General features: G+C 46.3%; 1 protein-coding gene across 1 annotated transcript; it reads left to right on the top strand.

Annotated features, from left to right (window-relative positions):
• The first annotated feature begins 4,478 nt into the window (after positions 1-4,478).
• On the top strand, positions 4,479-5,426 carry LOC136571938 (olfactory receptor 2D3-like). The gene has a single exon (XM_066572557.1). It carries the CDS (start codon positions 4,479-4,481, stop codon positions 5,424-5,426), a length of 948 nt encoding a protein of 315 aa, XP_066428654.1.
• Positions 5,427-18,580: the final 13,154 nt, after the last annotated feature.

An 18,580-nucleotide genomic window follows, 5' to 3' on the forward strand; every position in this document is an offset into this window, starting at 1 on the left:
TTTTTGTGATTTCCTGCAATAAGATATTTCTAGTCTTTCGCGCTGGATGTTTCAACAGTAGTCTGCCATCATATGCGTAACCCATTGTCCACAGTACTGTTTTTCTACGGTCTTTACTTTCTGGTGAAATGATTCACCCTGTTCATCTCTTTCATCACTGAGACAATTTGGAAATCAATCCAAAATTACTCCAAGTCCTGGAATTTGATGTTCATGTTACAACCAAGTGTTTTAAAACAGAAGTGAGCATATTCTCCACAAGTTTATTATAGCTTGTGGCCTTTTAGTTCCCAAGGAAATGCTTTACAACCATACAGAACAATGAACATGCATGTGCCTCAACGTTTTCCACTGAATTATGGAAATGCTGGTATTTCATAGGTTCCCGGATTTGTGGTCCATCAAATTTACCTGCTTTTACCTTCTCTATGCTCATTACAGGAAATTTTCTACTTTTGAAGCCAAAATGCATTCCATTTGTCTTTAATGTCTTTACACATATTTTAATCAAACCATGTTTGATGTGCAGTGGTGGTGATATGTATTATATTTACTAATAGTAAGCAAATCCTGGCGGGAAAATACAGTAAATAAAACAAAAAAAGATAGTAACATCAGGAATATCTCAAAAACTAGAATTCCTGGAATGAAGTGGATGGTATTTTTGGAATCAGAGACAAAAATACCCAAAATAATGTCTAAAACTCCAAGCACCATGAAAAAAATTTGTTTGTGTTCCCCAGTGTTATTCATGATTCTGGAACCATAGTTTGATCACACATCATCTTTTTTTATTGCGCAGTCCATACTTCTTTCATAAGGTTTCCAATCCCAGGCAACTCTAGCCCGTCATTCATTCGGGGACAGCTGCCAGTGATTGGCTGAGCACCTCAGCCAATGACATTCAGCTCTTTCAGCAGGCAGGGATTTTAAATCCCCGCCTGCTGATAGATCAGTACCACAGTGCAGGGGATAGCAGGAGAAGACGCTGCTGAGCCCCGGCAGCTGAAGCAAGGTGAGTATCTTTTTTGCGGGTTTTTTAAACCACTTTTACTTGATTTTCAGGGAAGGGCTTATATTTAAAGCCCTTCCCAGAAATCTATTGCTGGCAGCAGAATCCTCCACTGTAGCTGACATGTGGCAGATGTAGCAGCAGGGAATTCCTTTAACTAGTGGGGATGAAGGAAACATCTGCCGCATGCGGCAGATGTGTTCTTTATCCCCGCTGGGGACACAGCAGCGGCGGACAGGTAATTTTTTTTTTTCACACTAAAATTTTTCTTTTTCAGGGAAGAGCTTATATGTAAAGCTCTTTCCTGAAAAACAATTTAGTGGTGCCAGCAGACCGTTGTCTTCAATGGAGCCGCTGGCAGCAGCAACGGCTCCATTGAAGAGAATGACTGCATTTTTTTTTTTACACTAAAATTTTCTTTTTCAGAGAAGGGCTTATATGTAGAGTGCTTCCCTGAAAAAGAATACAGGGAGCCGGCAGACTATTTTTTTAAATGGAGCCGCCGGCAGCAGCCGCGGCTCCATTGAAAACAATGTGTGCATTCCCTATGGTGCACGCATGTCCTATCTTTGCAGGCACGCACCTATAAAACACGGACATGTGAACACATCATAGGGAATGCATTGCTGTAAATACAAGCGTGTTTTTGTGCGTGGCTATGCACGCACCAAAACACGCTTGTGTGAACCCACCTTCAAAATGAGTTTCATCACAGAAAAAAAATCACGACAAATGCTTTTTCTTCATTCCTTTAGTTAAAAATTGTTTGTTGACAGGTCATCTATCCCAGGGGCCACATTCCAGAAGTCTGCTGTGCACTGTTGATGTGATGCCATTTCTCTGTTGATATCATTGCTTGTCCTTCTTGGGCTAATGCATTGGAGAATTACCTTGTGCAATTGTTTTCCTTTTTCTTCCACAGGTCCATTTCCAATTAATGTGTGCAGTATGGTGTACATGCAGGATTTTTTAATCTTTCTTTCTCTTACAATTTTTTATTCTGAATGGTATCTATTAGAGATGAGCGAGCATACTCGTCCGAGCTTGATGCTCGTTCGAGTATTTGGGTGCTCGAGATGCTTGTTACTCGAGACGAGCACCACGCGGTACTCGTCTCGATTAAACGAGCACTGACCATTGAATTCAATGGAGTCAGCAATACAGCCGGCTCCATTGAAAGCAATGGGCTGCCGGCGGGCACGGGATGAATTTTCGGGAAGGGCTTAAAAATATAAGCCCTTCCCTGAAATTCATCCAGAAATGTGTAAAAACAAAAAATATATATATATACTCACCCGATCCTGGCAGACGGAGCTGAGCCGCGGCCGGCAGCAGTTCTCCTGAACTGCTCTGAGTAGTATTCAGCAGCCGGGGATTTAAAATCCCTGCCGCTGAATGAGCTGCCTCTGATTGGTCACAGCCTGACCAATCAGAGGCAGCTCTCACTCACACCCATTCATGAATTCATGAATGACAGCTGAGAGCTGCCCCTGATTGGTCCCTGCGCTGAGCCAATCAGAGGCAGCACTCACTCACCCATTCATGAATTCATGAAAGGGTGTGAGTGAGAGCTGCCTCTGATTGGTCAGGCTGTGACCAATCAGAGGCAGCTCATTCAGCAGGCGGCGATTTTAAATCCCCGGCTGCTGAATACTACTCAGAGCAGTTCAGGAGAACTGCCAACGGCCGCGGCTGAGCTCCGTCTGCCGGGACCGGGTGAGTATATATATATTTTTTGTTTTTACACATTTCTGGATGAATTTCAGGGAAGGGCTTATATATTTAAGCCCTTCCCGACAATTCATCCCGCACACGCCGGCAGCCCATTGCTTTCAGTGGAACCTGCTGTATTGCCGGCTGAATTCAATGGGCTAACATCGTTCTCCTCTGCCACAGCTGACAGTGCGGGGGGGGGGGCACTCTTGCCGCTATTGTGGCTTAATAGTGGGACCTGTGAACTTGAGATGCAGCCCAACATGTAGCCCCTCGCCTGCCCTATCCGTTGCTGTGTCGTTCCCATCGCTTTCTTGAATTGCCCCGATTTTCACAAATGAAAACCTTAGCGAGCATCGGCGATATACAAAAAAGCTCGGGTCGCCCATTGACTTCAATGGGGTTCGTTACTCGAAACGAACCCTCGAGCATCGCGGGAAGTTTGACTCGAGTAACGAGCACCCGAGCATTTTGGTGCTCGCTCATCTCTAGTATCTATGCTTCTATTCTAAGAAAATGTTTAAGCATTTTAATTATTTTTGTCTCCAGTTTCTCTTTCAAAAGTATTCTAATATATTTTATTGCAATTTTATAATTATTTTGTATTTGAAAATAACAGATTATATTCATTTTTCATAAAATATTTTTATCCTAATAGTAATTTTCCATGATGTAGTAATGAGTTCAAGATAATAACATTTAAAGTAGGAAACTACTCGTAACTCCCTGTTGCTCATGTTAATATTCCAAAACTAATCTTTTGTCTGTTTTTTTTTTTTTTTAAAGGGAATTAGGCTCATTATTAGAGATGAGCGAGTGTACTCGGTAAAGGCAATTGCTCGAGCGAGCATTGCCTTTATCGAGTACCTGCCCGCTCGAGATGAAAGGTTCGGGTGCCGGCGCGGGGGAGCGGTGAGTAGCGGCTGTCAGCAGGAGGGAGCGGGGGGGAGAGAGGGAGAGAGATCTCCCCTCTGTTCCGCTCCGCTCTCCCCCCGCAGCTCCCTGCCCGCCGCAAAAAAAAAAATAAATAAAGATATCTAAAAATTAAATAAATTATGTATCATCATAATCATACTGACCCATGGAGTAGAGTTATCATACCATGGTGTTTGTCATAAAACAATACCCCTCCCCCCAATAGAGAATTTATTTTTTGCCATTTCACTCAACTTAGAAATGAAAAAAAGATCCAGTATATTATATGGTACACTAAATAGTACCACTGAAAAATACTACTTGTCACCTCCCAAAAAATTAACCATCTACGTGTATGTCAGACAGTAAACTCAGGCATAGGGAAAGAAAGATTGGATCATGGTCAACTACGGATAGGGTTAAGCAAAGATGGATGACCTATATTTGTCCAAAATTGCTATGTGCTTAATTTCTGAATAATCTCTTTAATGATGATAACTTTACTCAAAACCTGTATTCTCTACTATTTCTGCAGACATTTATGAAGAATATGTTCAAAACAGGAAAAACAGCATCAACTTAGATATCTATAGACATCTACTGTGTATATCTGAGCTTAACAATAATATCAAGGTAATGCATTCAATTTGAGAATGAAGGTAGACTATCTTAGATAGTCCATCAATGCATCTAACAGTGGGTGATTCCCTGATTGTTAGTTTGCCGTATTTTTTGGAGTAATCCAAAAAATGATGATTTCCTACATTTTTGCAAGTAGAATGCAAACTATATTTTAGTTTTTTTTTTTTCATTATATATCAGGATCCCCCTGAATGTTATGGAACAAGTCAACCAAAGTACTGCACAACAGTTTATCTTACTTGGATTGTCCACTGACCCTCACCTGCAAATTATATTGTTCCTAATACTTTTGATAATATATTTAATGAACATATTAGGGAATCTTTTGTTGATCATGATTGTGAGGATCAATCCAGCTCTACACAGCCCCATGTACTTTTTTCTGACCAACCTCTCTGTGATTGACATCTGCTTCTCCTCCTCTGTCATTCCTGTCCTCCTAGGAAACACCTTAGCAAAAGACAAAAGTATTTCCTTCTTGGGTTGTGCTACGCAGATGTATGTCTCCTTAACTTTAGGTGCAACAGAATGTGTAATACTTGCCGTCATGTCCTATGATAGATTTGCAGCTATTTGTAGACCTTTGCGTTATTACAACATAATGAACAAAGCAATGTGTATCTATTTAGCTGTGGGATCATGGAGTATTGGATTCATTGACTCTTTGGTGCAAGTGAATCTCACATTCCAACTCTCATTCTGTCAGGGTGTCAACATCAACCACTACTTCTGTGAGGCTCCTGCTCTTATACGAATGGCTTGTGGAGATACCTTTCTTAATGAGTTATCGATATACATTTCAGGAGCAATTATTGCTATGGGTTGTTTCTCTTTGATTCTGATTTCATATGTTTATATTATTTCCAGTATTCTGAAGATTTCTTCATCACAAGGAAGGCAAAAATCCTTTTCTACATGTGCCTCTCACCTCACTGTTGTCTCCATTTACTATGGAACTATTATGTTCATGTATCTGCGGCCTCACTCAAAAAAATATTTCCCTAGTGAAACAGACACGGTATTGCCCATTCTTTATACAGCAGTAACTCCAATGTTGAACCCTTTTATATACAGTGTGAGGAATAAGGATGTGAAAAGCACCCTCATCAATCTACTGAAGAAGAAGCAATGTTATCAAAACTAGTGCAACATGAAACATTTCCTGCCTTGGGCTTGGACCTCTACCGAATTCTAGAAGGCTAGGTAGAAATACCCCTTTTGACTTCAATTTTACTGGTAACAATGATTTATATCAAATTTGCTCACCACATGATAATATTTGGTCTTTGTGGATTTCTTATGTTGAATTCAAATATTTTGTTTATTCGAGCCAGATCTAGTTTTCCCAGAAATTTATATTATTTTTGATTAACAGACTGTACATTATGTGTCTATTGCATACATATTAAATATTGATACGATTGGCATATGAAATAAATGAGCCAGAATGTGAAAACTGAATCAAAGAGATTAAATTAAATAAACAGAGATCTAGAACTGATAAATAATGTTGAACTCTTTCATGATTCTAGGTACTCGAATAAAGGAGGTATTATACATTAATCCTAATGCAGTATAATTACTTTAATAAACAGTTAACATCCAATTAATTCAATAGGTAGTTTTTATTGTGAAGGCAAGAAAGCAACACACAAGAAAATATAAATAATTCTACAAAGAAGAGCCTATAGATTCAAGCCATAGTCTCCATTGACTGTCTACAAGGATGAGATCATCATTGTGCCAAGATTGATCATCATTGTGCCAGAGATTAAAGCTTTGCAACAGTTTTTAGAGTTGAGTAACACTTCATTGATTAGATTAGATACCATATACTATGTATGATACTTCTCAACTCAATGCTACACATTATGATGCTAACATCCTGTCATACATATAAGTATATCTGAGGTGTAGAGATGAGGCGAGCATGCTCGGTTAAGGAAGTTACTCAAGCGACCATCGGCATTTTCGAGTAACTGCCTGCTCATCTGAAAAGATACGCGGGGCGGCGGAGGTGAGCAGGTGGTTGCGGGGGAAAGATCCCCCCCCCCCATTCCGAATATTTTCAGACTAGCAGGCAGTTACTTGAAAATGCAGATGCTCGCTCGAATAATTTTCTTAATCGAGCATGCTCGCTCATCTCTACTAAAGATGAGCGAGAGCACTCGTCCGAGCTTGATGCTCGTTCGAGCATTAGGGTGTTCGAGATGCTCGTTACTCGAGACGAGCACCACGCGGCACTCAACTCCATTACATTTCCTTCCCTGAGAAATTTACGCCCTTTTCTGGACAATAGAAACACAGGGAAGGCATTACAACTTCCTCCTGTGACGTTCCAGCCCTATCCCACCCCCCTGCAGTGAGTGGCTGGTGAGATCAAGTGACCCCCAAGTATTTAAATCAGCCCCGCCCGCGGCTCGCCACAGACACACGCTAAGAGAGATCAGGGAAAGTGCTGCTGATGCTGCTGCTGCTATAGGGACAGTGTTAGCGTCTTCAAGAACCACAACAGTCCTTCTTAGGGCCACAGCTCACCTAGTGCATTACTGTTGTGGCTGCTGTGAGCAGTTTAGCACTTTTTTTAATGTATATCGGGCGTGCAGGCTGTAGCGTTCTCAGGCTGCAGTCTGTACTTGAGTATAGGGGAAGTATTGGTCAGGCAGGGACAGGGGTAGTGTAGAATCCTGCCTACAAGAACCCCAACGGTTCTTCTTAGGGCAACCTGTGACCGTGTGCATTTAACTCTGTGGTTGCTGGGAGTTGTAGTACCTGTAGTGGCTGCTGTGAGCACTTTTGCACTATTTTTTTTTTTTTTTATGTATATTGGGTGTGCAGGCTGTACCGTTCTCAGGCTGCAGTTTGTACTTGAGTATAGGGGCAGTATTGGTCAGGCAGGGACAGTGGTAGTGTAGAATCCTATCTACAAGAACCCCAACGGTTCTTCTTAGGGCAACCTGTGACCGTATGCATTTAACTCTGTGGTTGCTGGGAGTTGTAGTACCTCTGTATTACACAGCAGAGCCTGTGTGCAGCCTTCATTTAAACATTTTTCTGTCCGCACTTTGCGTTGCCTCAGTTCAGTCTGCCTCTAAGTGTACGCCAAGAAACCACACATTTTCTACAACGCTCTGTGTTATACGTGTGCTGTCTCAGAAGTTCACGGTCTGCCCGACGCCCATAGATTGAAAGTGCAATACACACTGCCTAGCCTCAGCCTGCATTGCATAGTAAAATAAGGAGATTTAAAAAAAATTCCTTTTTACGGCTACCGGTGACCCAGTGCATTTGCCTGCGTGGCCTGTGGGACTTCACATCAATCCAAACTGCATAGTTCACAGCAAGGCCTGCGTGCAGCCTTCCTTATAATTTATCTCTGGCTTCATTTTGTGTTATATTACCGCTGGCAGCCACCAACTGCGTGGCAATAATTCACAAACATTTTTAGACCGCTCTGTCTCTGCTCGATTCTTAATCCACCATGCTGAGGGGTAGGGGTAGAGGACGTGGATGCGGTCACGATCGAGGACGCGGAGGTCCACGTGAGACTGTGGGCATAGGCCGAGTTCCAGGTCCAGGTGAATCGCAGCCGGCTGCTGCGGAAGTAGGAGAGAGGACAGTTTCTGGTGTCCCCAGCTTCATATCACAATTTTTTGGTCCACGCGGTAGACCTTTATTAAAAACTGAGCAGTGTGAGCAGGTCCTTTCGTGGATGGCAGAAAGTGCATCCAGCAATCTATCGACCACCCAGTCTTCTACGCCGTCCACTGCTGCAACTCTAAATCCTCTGGCTGCTGCTCCTCCTTCCTCCCAGACTCCTCACTCCATGAAAATGACACATTCTGAGGAGCAGGCAGACTCCCAGGAACTGTTCTCGGGCCCCTGCTCAGATTGGGCAGCAATGGTCCTCTCCCACCGGAGGAGTTTGTCGTGACCGATGCCCAACCTTTAGAAAGTTCCCGGGGTCCGGGGGATGAGGCTAGGGACTTCAGGCAACTGTCTCAAGAGCTTTCAGTGGGTGAGGAGGACGATGAGACACAGTTTTCTATCAGTGAGGTAGCAGTAAGGGCAGTAAGTCCGAGGGAGGAGCGCACAGAGGATTCGGAGGAAAAGCAGCTGGACGATGAGGTGACTGACCCCACCTGGTGTGATAAGCCAACTGAGGACCGGTCTTCAGAGGGGGAGGCAATTGCAGCCGCAGGACAGGTTGGAAGAGGCAGTGGGGTGGCCAGGGGTAGAGGCAGGGCAAGAGCGAATAATCCACCAGCTGTTTCCCAAAGCACCCCCTCGCGCCAAGCCACCGTGCAGAGGCCAAGGTGCTCTAAGGTGTGGCAGTTTTTCACTGAGACAGCGGACGACCGACAAACTGTGGTGTGCAACCTTTGTCGCGCCAAGATCAGCCGGGGAGCCACCACCACCAGCCTCACCACCACCAGCATGCACAGGCATATGATGGCCAAGCACCCCACAAGGTGGGATGAAGGCCGTTCACCGCCTCCAGCTTGTGGCACTGCCTCTTCCACTGGGCCCCAACCTGCCACTGAGATCCAACCCACCTCTCACGACACAGGCACGACCGTCTCCTGGCCTGGACCCACACCTTCACTTCTGCTGTACTCGGCCCCATCCAGCAATGTCTCTCAGCGCAGCGTCCAGCTGTCGCTAAGAGAATCGTTGGAGCGCAAGCGCAAATACGCCGCCACGCACCCGCACGCTCAAGCTTTAAATGTCCACATAGCCAAATTGATCAGCTAGGAGATGCTCCCCTACAGGCTGGTGGAAACTGAGGCGTTCAAAAACATGATGGCGGCGGCAGCCCCGCGCTACTCTGTCCCCAGTCGCCACTATTTTTCACGGTGTGCCGTCCCAGCCCTGCACGACAATGTCTCACGCAACATCGTACGCGCCCTCACCAACTCGGTTACTGGCAAGGTTCACTTAACAATGGACACGTGGACAAGCACAGGCGGGCAGGGCCACTATATCTCCCTGACAGCACATTGGGTGAATTTAGTGGAGGCTGGGACCGAGTCAGAGCCTGCGACCGCTCATGTACTACCCACAACCAGAATTGCGGGCCCCAGATCGGTGCTGGTATCTGCGGCGGTGTATGCCACCTCCACTAAACCTTCCTCCTTCTCCTCCTCCTCCTCCAACGCAACCTCTACCTTGCAATCAAGACTTGTCACCAGCAGCACGTCGCCAGCAGTCGGTGTCACGTGGCGTGGCAGCACAGCGGTGGGCAAGCGTCAGCCGGCCGTGTTGAAACTACTCAGCTTAGGAGAGAAGAGGCACATGGCCTAAGAACTGTTGCACGGTCTGACAGAGCAGACCGACCGCTGGCTTTCGCCACTGAGCCTCCAACCGGGCATGGTCGTGTGTGACAGCGGCCGTAACCTGGTGGCGGCTCTGCAGCTCGGCAGCCACACGCACGTGCCATGCCTGGCCCACGCCTTTAATTTGGTGGTTCAGCGGTTTCTGAAAGGCTACCCACACTTGTCAGACCTCCTCGGCAAGGTGCGCCGGGTCAGTGCACATTTCCGCAAGTCCAACACGGACGCTGCCACCCTGCGCACCCTGCAACATCGGTTTAATCTGCCAGTGCACCGACTACTTTGCGACGTGCCCACACGGTGGAACTCTACGCTTCACATGTTGTCCCGGCTGTATGAGCAGCGTAGAGCTATAGTGGAATACCAACTCGAACATGGGCGGCGAAGTGGGAGTCAGCCTCCTCAATTCTTTACAGAGGAGTGGGCCTGGATGGCAGATATCTGCCAGGTCCTTGGAAACTTTGAGGAGTCCACCCTGATGGTGAGCGGCGATGCTGCAATCATTAGCGTCACCATTCCCCTGCTATGCCTGTTAAGAAGTTCCCTGCAAAGCATGAAGGCTGATGCTTTGCGGGCGGAAACGGAGGCGGGGGAAGACAGTATGTCGCTGGATAGTCAGAGCACCCACATGTCTATATCTCAGCGCGTGGAGGAGGAGGAGGGGGAGGAGCCTGAGGAGGAAGAGACAGCTGGGCCCACTGCAGAGGGTGCCCATGCAGCTTGCCTCTCATCCATTCAGCATGTATGGCCTGAGGAGGAGGAGGACACTCAAAGTGATCTTCCTAGTGAGGACAGCCATATGTTGCGTACAGGTACCCTGGCACACATGGCTGACTTTATGTTAGCATGCCTTTCTCATGACCCTCGTGTTAGACACATTCTGGCCACTACGGATTACTGGGTGTACACACTGCTTGACCCACGGTATAAGGAGAACCTTTCCACTCTCATTCCCGAAGAGGAAAGGGGTTTGAGAGTGATGCAATACCACAGGGCCCTGGTGGACCAACTGATGGTAAACTTCCCATCTGACAGCGCTAGTGGCAGAAGGCGCAGTTCCGAGGGCCACGTAGAAGGGGAGGCGTGGAGATCAGGCAGCATGTTCAGCGCAGGCAGGGGAACACTCTCCAAGGCCTTTGCCAGCTTTATGGCTCCCCAGCAAGACTGTCTCACACCTCCCCAGTCCAGGCTGAGTCGGAGGGAGCACTGTGGCCCGAACTCGTGCTGTATGCCCTGGAGGTGTTGGCGTGCCCTGCAGCTATCGTCTTGTCAGAGAGGGTGTTTAGTGCAGCTGGGGGAATCATCACGGACAAGCGTACCAGCCTGTCAACTGACAGCGCCGACAGGCTTACACTCATAAAGATGAACAAAGCCTGGATTTCCCCAGACTTCTCTTTTCCACCAGCAGACAGCAGCGCTACCTAAAGAACTTTGTCAATCTGTGTATGATATTCGTCCTCCTCCTCCGGCTCCTCCTCCTGAAACCTCTCGTAATCACCGCAAATGGGCAATTTTTCTGTGGGCCAAAAGGCTCATATAACTTTTCTAAATAATATTTATCTGTTTCAATTCTCATTAAAGCATTGAAACTTCCACCTGAACCAATTGTTTTTTAGACTGGGCTGCCTCCAGGCCTAGTTAAAAATTAAGCCACAGTACGCTAAGCGATTAATGGGTTTCACCTGCCCTCTGGGTTAGGGCATGGGCAATTTTTCTGGGGTACATTTCTACTGTCGGTACACCAATTTTTCGGGCTCTCGCCTACAATGTAATCCAAGTAATTTTTATGGGCTTCGCCTGCACTCATGGTACACCACTGTGTCTGGGGTTGGCCTACACTTGTGCTATAGAAATGTAACTCTGTTCTGCCTACCTATACTTCTGCCACTGTAACGCTTGAGGGGTCTGATCAGACTTCTGCAACAGAAATGTTATCGGTTTGCCGATACTTCTGCTCCTGAAAATTTACCTTGGTTGGTGTATACTGTTACTACTGTAATTCAACTAATACTGGGCTCTGCCAATAATGCTTCAACGGAAATATTACTGGGGCATGTCTATACTGCTACTACTGAAATGTTACAAATACTATGCTCTCCCTACACTGCTGCCAGGGAAATGTTTATCTGCTGCTTTGCCCATACTGCTTTGACGAAAATGTTACTGGGGTCTGTCTATACTGCTACGACTGAAATGTTACAAATGCTGTGCTCTCCCTACACTGCTGCCAAGGAAATGTGAATCTGCTGCTTTGCACATACTGCTTCTACGTAAATGTTACTGGGGCCTGCCTATACTGCTACTACTGAAATGTTACAAATACTATGCTCTCCCTACACTGCTGCCAGGGAAATGTTTATCTGCTGCTTTGCCCATACTGCTTTGACGAAAATGTTACTGGGGCCTGTCTATACTGCTACTACTGAAATGTTACAAATGCTGTGCTCTCCCTACACTGCTGCCAGGGAAATGTGAATCTGCTGCTTTGCCCATACTGCTTCTACGTTAATGTTACTGGGGTCTGTCTGCACTGCTGCCAATGAAATGTCACTGGGGTCTGTCTGTACTGCTGCCAATGAAATGTGACTGGGGTTTGTCTGCACTTCTGGAACTGAAATGTTACTGGGTCTGTATGCACTGCTGCCAATGAAATGTCTCTGGGGTCTGTCTGCACTGCTGCCAATGAAATGTTACTGGGGTCTGTCTGCACTGCTGCCAATGAAATGTGACTGGGGTCTGTCTGCACTTCTGGAACTGAAATTTTACTGGGTCTGTCTGCACTGCTGCCAATGAAATGTCACTGGGGTCTGTCTGCACTGCCGCCAATGAAATGTGACTGGGGTCTGTCTGCACTTCTGGAACTGAAATGTTACTGGGTCTGTCTGCACTGCTGCCAATGAAATGTCACTGGGGTCTGTCTGCACTTCTGGAACTGAAATGTTACTGGGGTCTGACTATACTGTTGCTACTGAAATGTTACTGGGGCCTGTCCCTAATGCTGCCACTGAAATGTTACTAATTCTGGGCTCTGCCTATACCGCTGCTAATGGTATTGTAACTGGGGTTTGGAAACGGAGGCTTCCCAAAGACATGATGGCGGCGAGGCCATTTTCCATCAACGCGGTTACTGTTAAGGTGCATATAACCACAGAGACGTGGAGAGGATATGTAGTGCCTCAAAAACATCCCCCTTCTCCTCCAACAATGAAAACATTCTTGGCAAATGCCTTTGCATTGGTCCGTCTGGTGGCAGTCCAAGAATTTCACCTTTAACGACACAACAAGAGAGCCCCCCACCATCCCCCCGCCACGGCCCACTTAATCCTGTCCACATTCCGAAAACCAACTAAATAAAACTGCGCTACTAGGTCCGCAGTCACGACCACTTTCCCACCAACGCGGTTACTGTTAAGGTACATATTACCAGTCTGACTGGGGCATGCAGTGTGGGCCGAAGCCCACCTGTATTGTATCTGACGTTAGCTCTGCTGAGCAGGGCACTGCAATGGGATACATTAATGTACCGCCGGTGGGTTCCAGGGAGCCACCCATGCTGTGGGTCCACAAGGACTTTAGGGATTTGTACCTGCCTGTGTCTATCTATAAAAAAACGCAGTCAGACTGGGGCATGCAGTGTAGGCCAAAGCCCACCTGCATTTAATCTGACGTTACCTCAGCTGTGCTGGGCAATGCAATGGGATTTATTTATGTACCGCCGGTGGCTTCCTGGGACCTAGCCATGCTGTCGGTCCACACTTAGTTGTACCTACCTGTGTCTTATTATAAAGAACCCCAGTCTGACTGGGGCATGCAGTGTGGGCCGAAGCCCACCTGCATTTAAACTGACGTTAGCTCTGCTCTCCAGGGCACTGCAATGGGATTTGTTTATGTACAGCCGGTGGGTTCCAGGGAGCCACCCATGCTTTTAGTCCACACGGACTTCACATTAGGGAGTTGTACCTGCCTGTGTCTACTTATAAAAAACCCCAGTCTGACTGGGGCATGCAGTGTGGGCCGAAGCCCACCTGCGTTTAATCTGACGTTACCTCAGCTGTGCTGGGCAATGCAATGGGATTTATTTATGTACCGCCGGTGGCTTCCTGGGACCCAGCCATGCTGTCGGTCCACACTTAGTTGTACCTGCCTGTGTCTTATTATAAAGAACCCCAGTCTGACTGAGGCATGCAGTGTGGGCCGAAGCCCACCTGCATTTAAACTGACGTTAGCTCTGCTCTCCAGGGCACTGCAATGGGATTTGTTTATGTACAGCCGGTGGGTTCCAGGGAGCCACCCATGCTTTGGGTCCACACGGACTTCACATTAGGGAGTTGTACCTGCCTGTGTCTACTTCTTAAAAAAAAAACCCAGTCTGACTGGGGCATGCAGTGTGGGCCGAAGCCCACCTGCGTTTAATCTGACGTTACCTCAGCTGTGCTGGGCAATGCAATGGGATATATTTATGTACCGCCGGTGGCTTCCTGGGACCCAGCCATGCTGTCGGTCCACACTTAGTTGTACCTGCCTGTGTCTTATTATAAAGAACCCCAGTCTGACTGAGGCATGCAGTGTGGGCCGAAGCCCATCTGCATTTAAACTGACGTTAGCTCTGCTGTTCAGGGCACTGCAATGGGATTTGTTTATGTACTGCCGGTGGGTTCCAGGGAGCCACCCATGCTTTGGGTCCACACGGACTTCACATTAGGGAGTTGTACCTGCCTGTGTCAATGTATTCAACCCCGGTCAGACTGGGGCATGCAGTGCGGGCCGAAGCCCACCTGCGTTTAATCTGACGTTACCTCAGCTGTGCTGGGCAATGCAATGGGATATATTTATGTACCGCCGGTGGCTTCCTGGGACCCAGCCATGCTGTCGGTCCACACTTAGTTGTACCTGCCTGTGTCTTATTATAAAGAACCCCAGTCTGACTGAGGCATGCAGTGTGGGCCGAAGCCCATCTGCATTTAAACTGACGTTAGCTCTGCTGTTCAGGGCACTGCAATGGGATTTGTTTATGTACTGCCGGTGGGTTCCAGGGAGCCACCCATGCTTTGGGTCCACACGGACTTCACATTAGGGAGTTGTACCTGCCTGTGTCAATGTATTCAACCTCAGTCTGACTGGGGCATGCACTGTGGGCCGAAGCCCACCTGTATTTAATATGACGTTAGCTCTACTATCCGGGGCACTGCATTGGGACAAACTACAGTAGCAATACAGCGCTAATGAGACGTGCACAGCTACACTCGCATTGGAGTCCGCTGTAGGCACGCGATTGCTGAGGGTTTGTGCAGAGGCCTATGTCCTGGGTACAGTGAAAGTCCGCTTCCTGCCTAGGATTGCTGAATCTGTGGGCCGAAGCCTATGCCGTGGGCGCGGTGCAAGTCTGCCATGTTTGGCCGCTCAGATCAATTTCTTGTTCATGTCTTGGGTTTCCGAGGACCCACCTATGCTGTTGGTGCAAACTTAGTTCCCATTGCGGTGTTTGACCTGTCTGGCACAAAGACACTGACTGACTTGCGTATGGGGGCAGAGCGCAGATGGCTTTCCCCTTGCAGTGTGGATTGAGCTATGCGACACCTTGACAGAATGAATACTGTGTGGCACATGGATTCCCCATTGCTATGCCCACGTTTGCAGCTCCTGACGGAGGTGGCACAGGATTGGATTTCTCATTGCTTCTGTACAACATTGTGGGCTATCGCCCCGCCCCTTTTAAAGAGGGTCGCTGCCTGGCCCTGCCAACCCTCTGCGGTGTGCCTCCGGTTCCTCCTCATGGCAGACGCACTTATAAATAGACATGAGGGTGGTGTGGCTATGAGGCCAGCGTGTGGCATGAGGGCAGCTGAAGGCTGCGCAGGGACACTTTGGTGTGCGCTGTGGACACTGGGTCGTGCGGGGGGGTTGGGCAGCATGTAACCCAGGAGAAGAGGCAGGGGTGTGTCCCGCAGGCAGTGCTTGTGCTTAGTTGGAGGTAGTGTGGTGCTTAGCTAAGGTGTGGCTTACTAATGAGGGTTTGTCCAAAGTAAAAATTGTTAGGGGGGGGGGGCACTCTTGCCGCTATTGTGGCTTAATAGTGGGGCCTGGGAACCTGAAATGCAGCTCAGTATGTTGCCCCTCGCCTGCTCTATCCGTTTTTGTGTCGTTTCCATCACTTTCTTGGGTTTTCCAGATTTTCACCAATGAAAACCTTAGCGGAGCATGGCTGATATACAAAAATGCTTGAGTCGCCCATTGACTTCAATGGGGTTCGTTACTCGAAACGAACCCTCGAGCATCGCGGAAATTTCGACTCGAGCAACGAGCACCCGAGCATTTTGGTGCTCGCTCATCTCTAGTCAGCACCAAAAAAGTCATAATTCCGCAGTTCTGACTATCAACTCAGTCCTCCATTCAGGGACATTACATGTGTCCAATGGCATTATAAAACTTGGATTGAGGACCCACTCCAACAAGTTTGTGGCATGAAAAGTTTCTCACCTCTGAGTTGAGATGGACATCCATAGACTGTTGATATGCCCTCTATCCTGGTAGTTATGCTTATGGCTCAACATAATTGAGATAAGAATCTTGACTGATATTCAGTAGCAGATGTGCCGAGGTGCAAAGGTTTACCCTTACCCAGAGGATAGGAGATAAGTTTCAAATCAGCGGGGGTCCAGCTTCTGGGATCCCCAATCACAAGAACAGAGATGCTGAAAGTCCCTGCATGGATGGAGCATACTACTGTTCCGTTCATTTGAATGGAACATCAGAACTCTTGAGGTCAAGCACTCAGCCATCTCCAGCACTCCTATTGAAATGAATGGAACAGCAATGCACATGTGTGAATAGCATGCCATTCATGTGGTGACCTACTGGACCCATTGTTCTTGGTATTAGTGGGGGATCTGAGTGTCAGACTCACATCAATAAGAAGCTTATCATCTATGCTGTGGATACATACATTATGTATTGCAGGGAACTATTTGTTCATATTAGCACTGTTCAATGCATTTCAGTGAATACTGCTTCACTGCTTTGACCAAAAATGAGGAACAATGATGTTTTGAGTTTGCCAACCACAATCAGAGCTACCAGCAGGCGGGGATTTTAAATCCTCGGCTGCTGATAGCTCAGAACTACAGAGCCGGGGACAGCGCCAGAAGTCGCAGCTGAGCCCCAGCAGCTAAAGGGAGGTGAGTATTTTTTTTTTGCACTATTTTAAATGGCTTTTCAGGGAAGGGCTTATGAAGCACTTCCCTGAAAAGCCATGAGGGGATGCGGCAGCAGGATTCTCTACCGCAGCTGTCATGTGTGACAACTGCGGTGGAGAATTGAAGAATTCCCTTTGCTGCTTCTCCCACAGATGTGGAAGATGTAGCAGCAGGGAGTTCTTTTAACTAGCTGGGGTGAAGGAAACATCTGAAGCATGCCACAGATGTGTTCTTCATGCCCGCTGGGGTCACAGCAATTGCAGAGGGGTAAGTTTTTTTTTTGTTTGTTTTGCACTAAAATGTTTCTTTTTCAGGGAAGTCCGTGTTGAAAAGGAAAGGTTTATGGATAAACGAATAAAACTTTACAAACGTTACATAGATGATCTCCTTATCATATGGGACGGGACGAAAGAAGACCTCGTTAAATTCGTGGAGAACATGACAGAGAATGAATTTAATTTTAGATTCACACACGTCATCTCGGCAGAGAGGATAGTGTACCTCGATCTAGAACTAGAAGGAGTAAATAATGAAATCATCACGCGAACTCACTTTAAAAAGGTAGACAGACACCAATAGTTACTTGAACTATAAAAGTTGCCATCATCGGAATTGGAAGAGGAATGTCCCATACGGGCAATTCCATCGGATAAGGAGGAATTGTACCTGTGAAGAAGACTACCAACAACAAGCAAAAATTGTGGAAAAGAGATTCAGAGACAAGGGTTATCCCAAAACAATAGTAAAGGCGGTCTATAATAAAGCATTGAATAGAGAAGGTGAAACAAAAGGGACGGGACACGTCACCAATAAAACTAGAAAAAAACAGGAAGGATATGGAACAGCGTTCACCACTAAATTCAGTGCACATTCAGGCCTAATAAATTACATACTAAGAAAAAATTGGACTATCTTGAAGGAAGACCCGTTTCTGGAGAAAAAATTAACAACAAGACTGTTATGCATTTTTCGAAAGAACAAAACGTTGAAGAACCTCATAGCCCCGTCTTACCCAAAAAAAGAAAAAAGGCAGAGACAGAACAAAGATGGAGAAGAAGGTGGAGTATATAAATGCAGAGAAAGAAGATGCATGTGTTGCGTGAGTATCAATCAGGGTACTAAGAAGATAAATTTACCTGACGGAGAGGAATACGTGATCCAACAAAGAATGACATGTAAAGTGGAAAGAGTAGTGTATATGTTAGAATGCCCTTGTGGGCTCAAATATATAGGAAGAACAATCAATACACTGCAGGAAAGGCTGAATAAACATCGCAGTAACATACGGAAAGGATTTGAAAAACACAGTATTTTGCGACATTTTAATACACATCATGATCGAAATCCCTCATTTTTAAAGGTCACTCCCATTGAAAATATCCAGGAAAGATCAATAGAAAAATTGAGGTCAAGAGAAATGTTCTGGATATTTCGCTTAAACACTCTAATACCCAGAGGTCTCAATGAAATTTTAGAGAAATTATAAAATTTTAAAATTATGATATACATTAGAAAAAGATATAGATTTATTATAGAGTTTTATATGTGCAATTTATATATATAAGTTTTATACAATATTTTTATATGATATTTATTAGTAATAACAGTTTTTTATGAAATGCATATAAAATATGAAATTGATTGTTATATAATATTTTTAAGATGGTTATGATATACTGGGATAACAATTTCAAGTATTGATTAAGGATAAGGCAATGCAATGGGATTTGTTTATGTACCGCCGGTGGCTTCCTGGGACCCAGCCATGCTGT

The sequence above is a fragment of the Eleutherodactylus coqui genome, chromosome 6 (genome assembly GCF_035609145.1).
Source record: "Eleutherodactylus coqui strain aEleCoq1 chromosome 6, aEleCoq1.hap1, whole genome shotgun sequence".
NCBI classification, from domain to species: domain Eukaryota; kingdom Metazoa; phylum Chordata; class Amphibia; order Anura; family Eleutherodactylidae; genus Eleutherodactylus; species Eleutherodactylus coqui.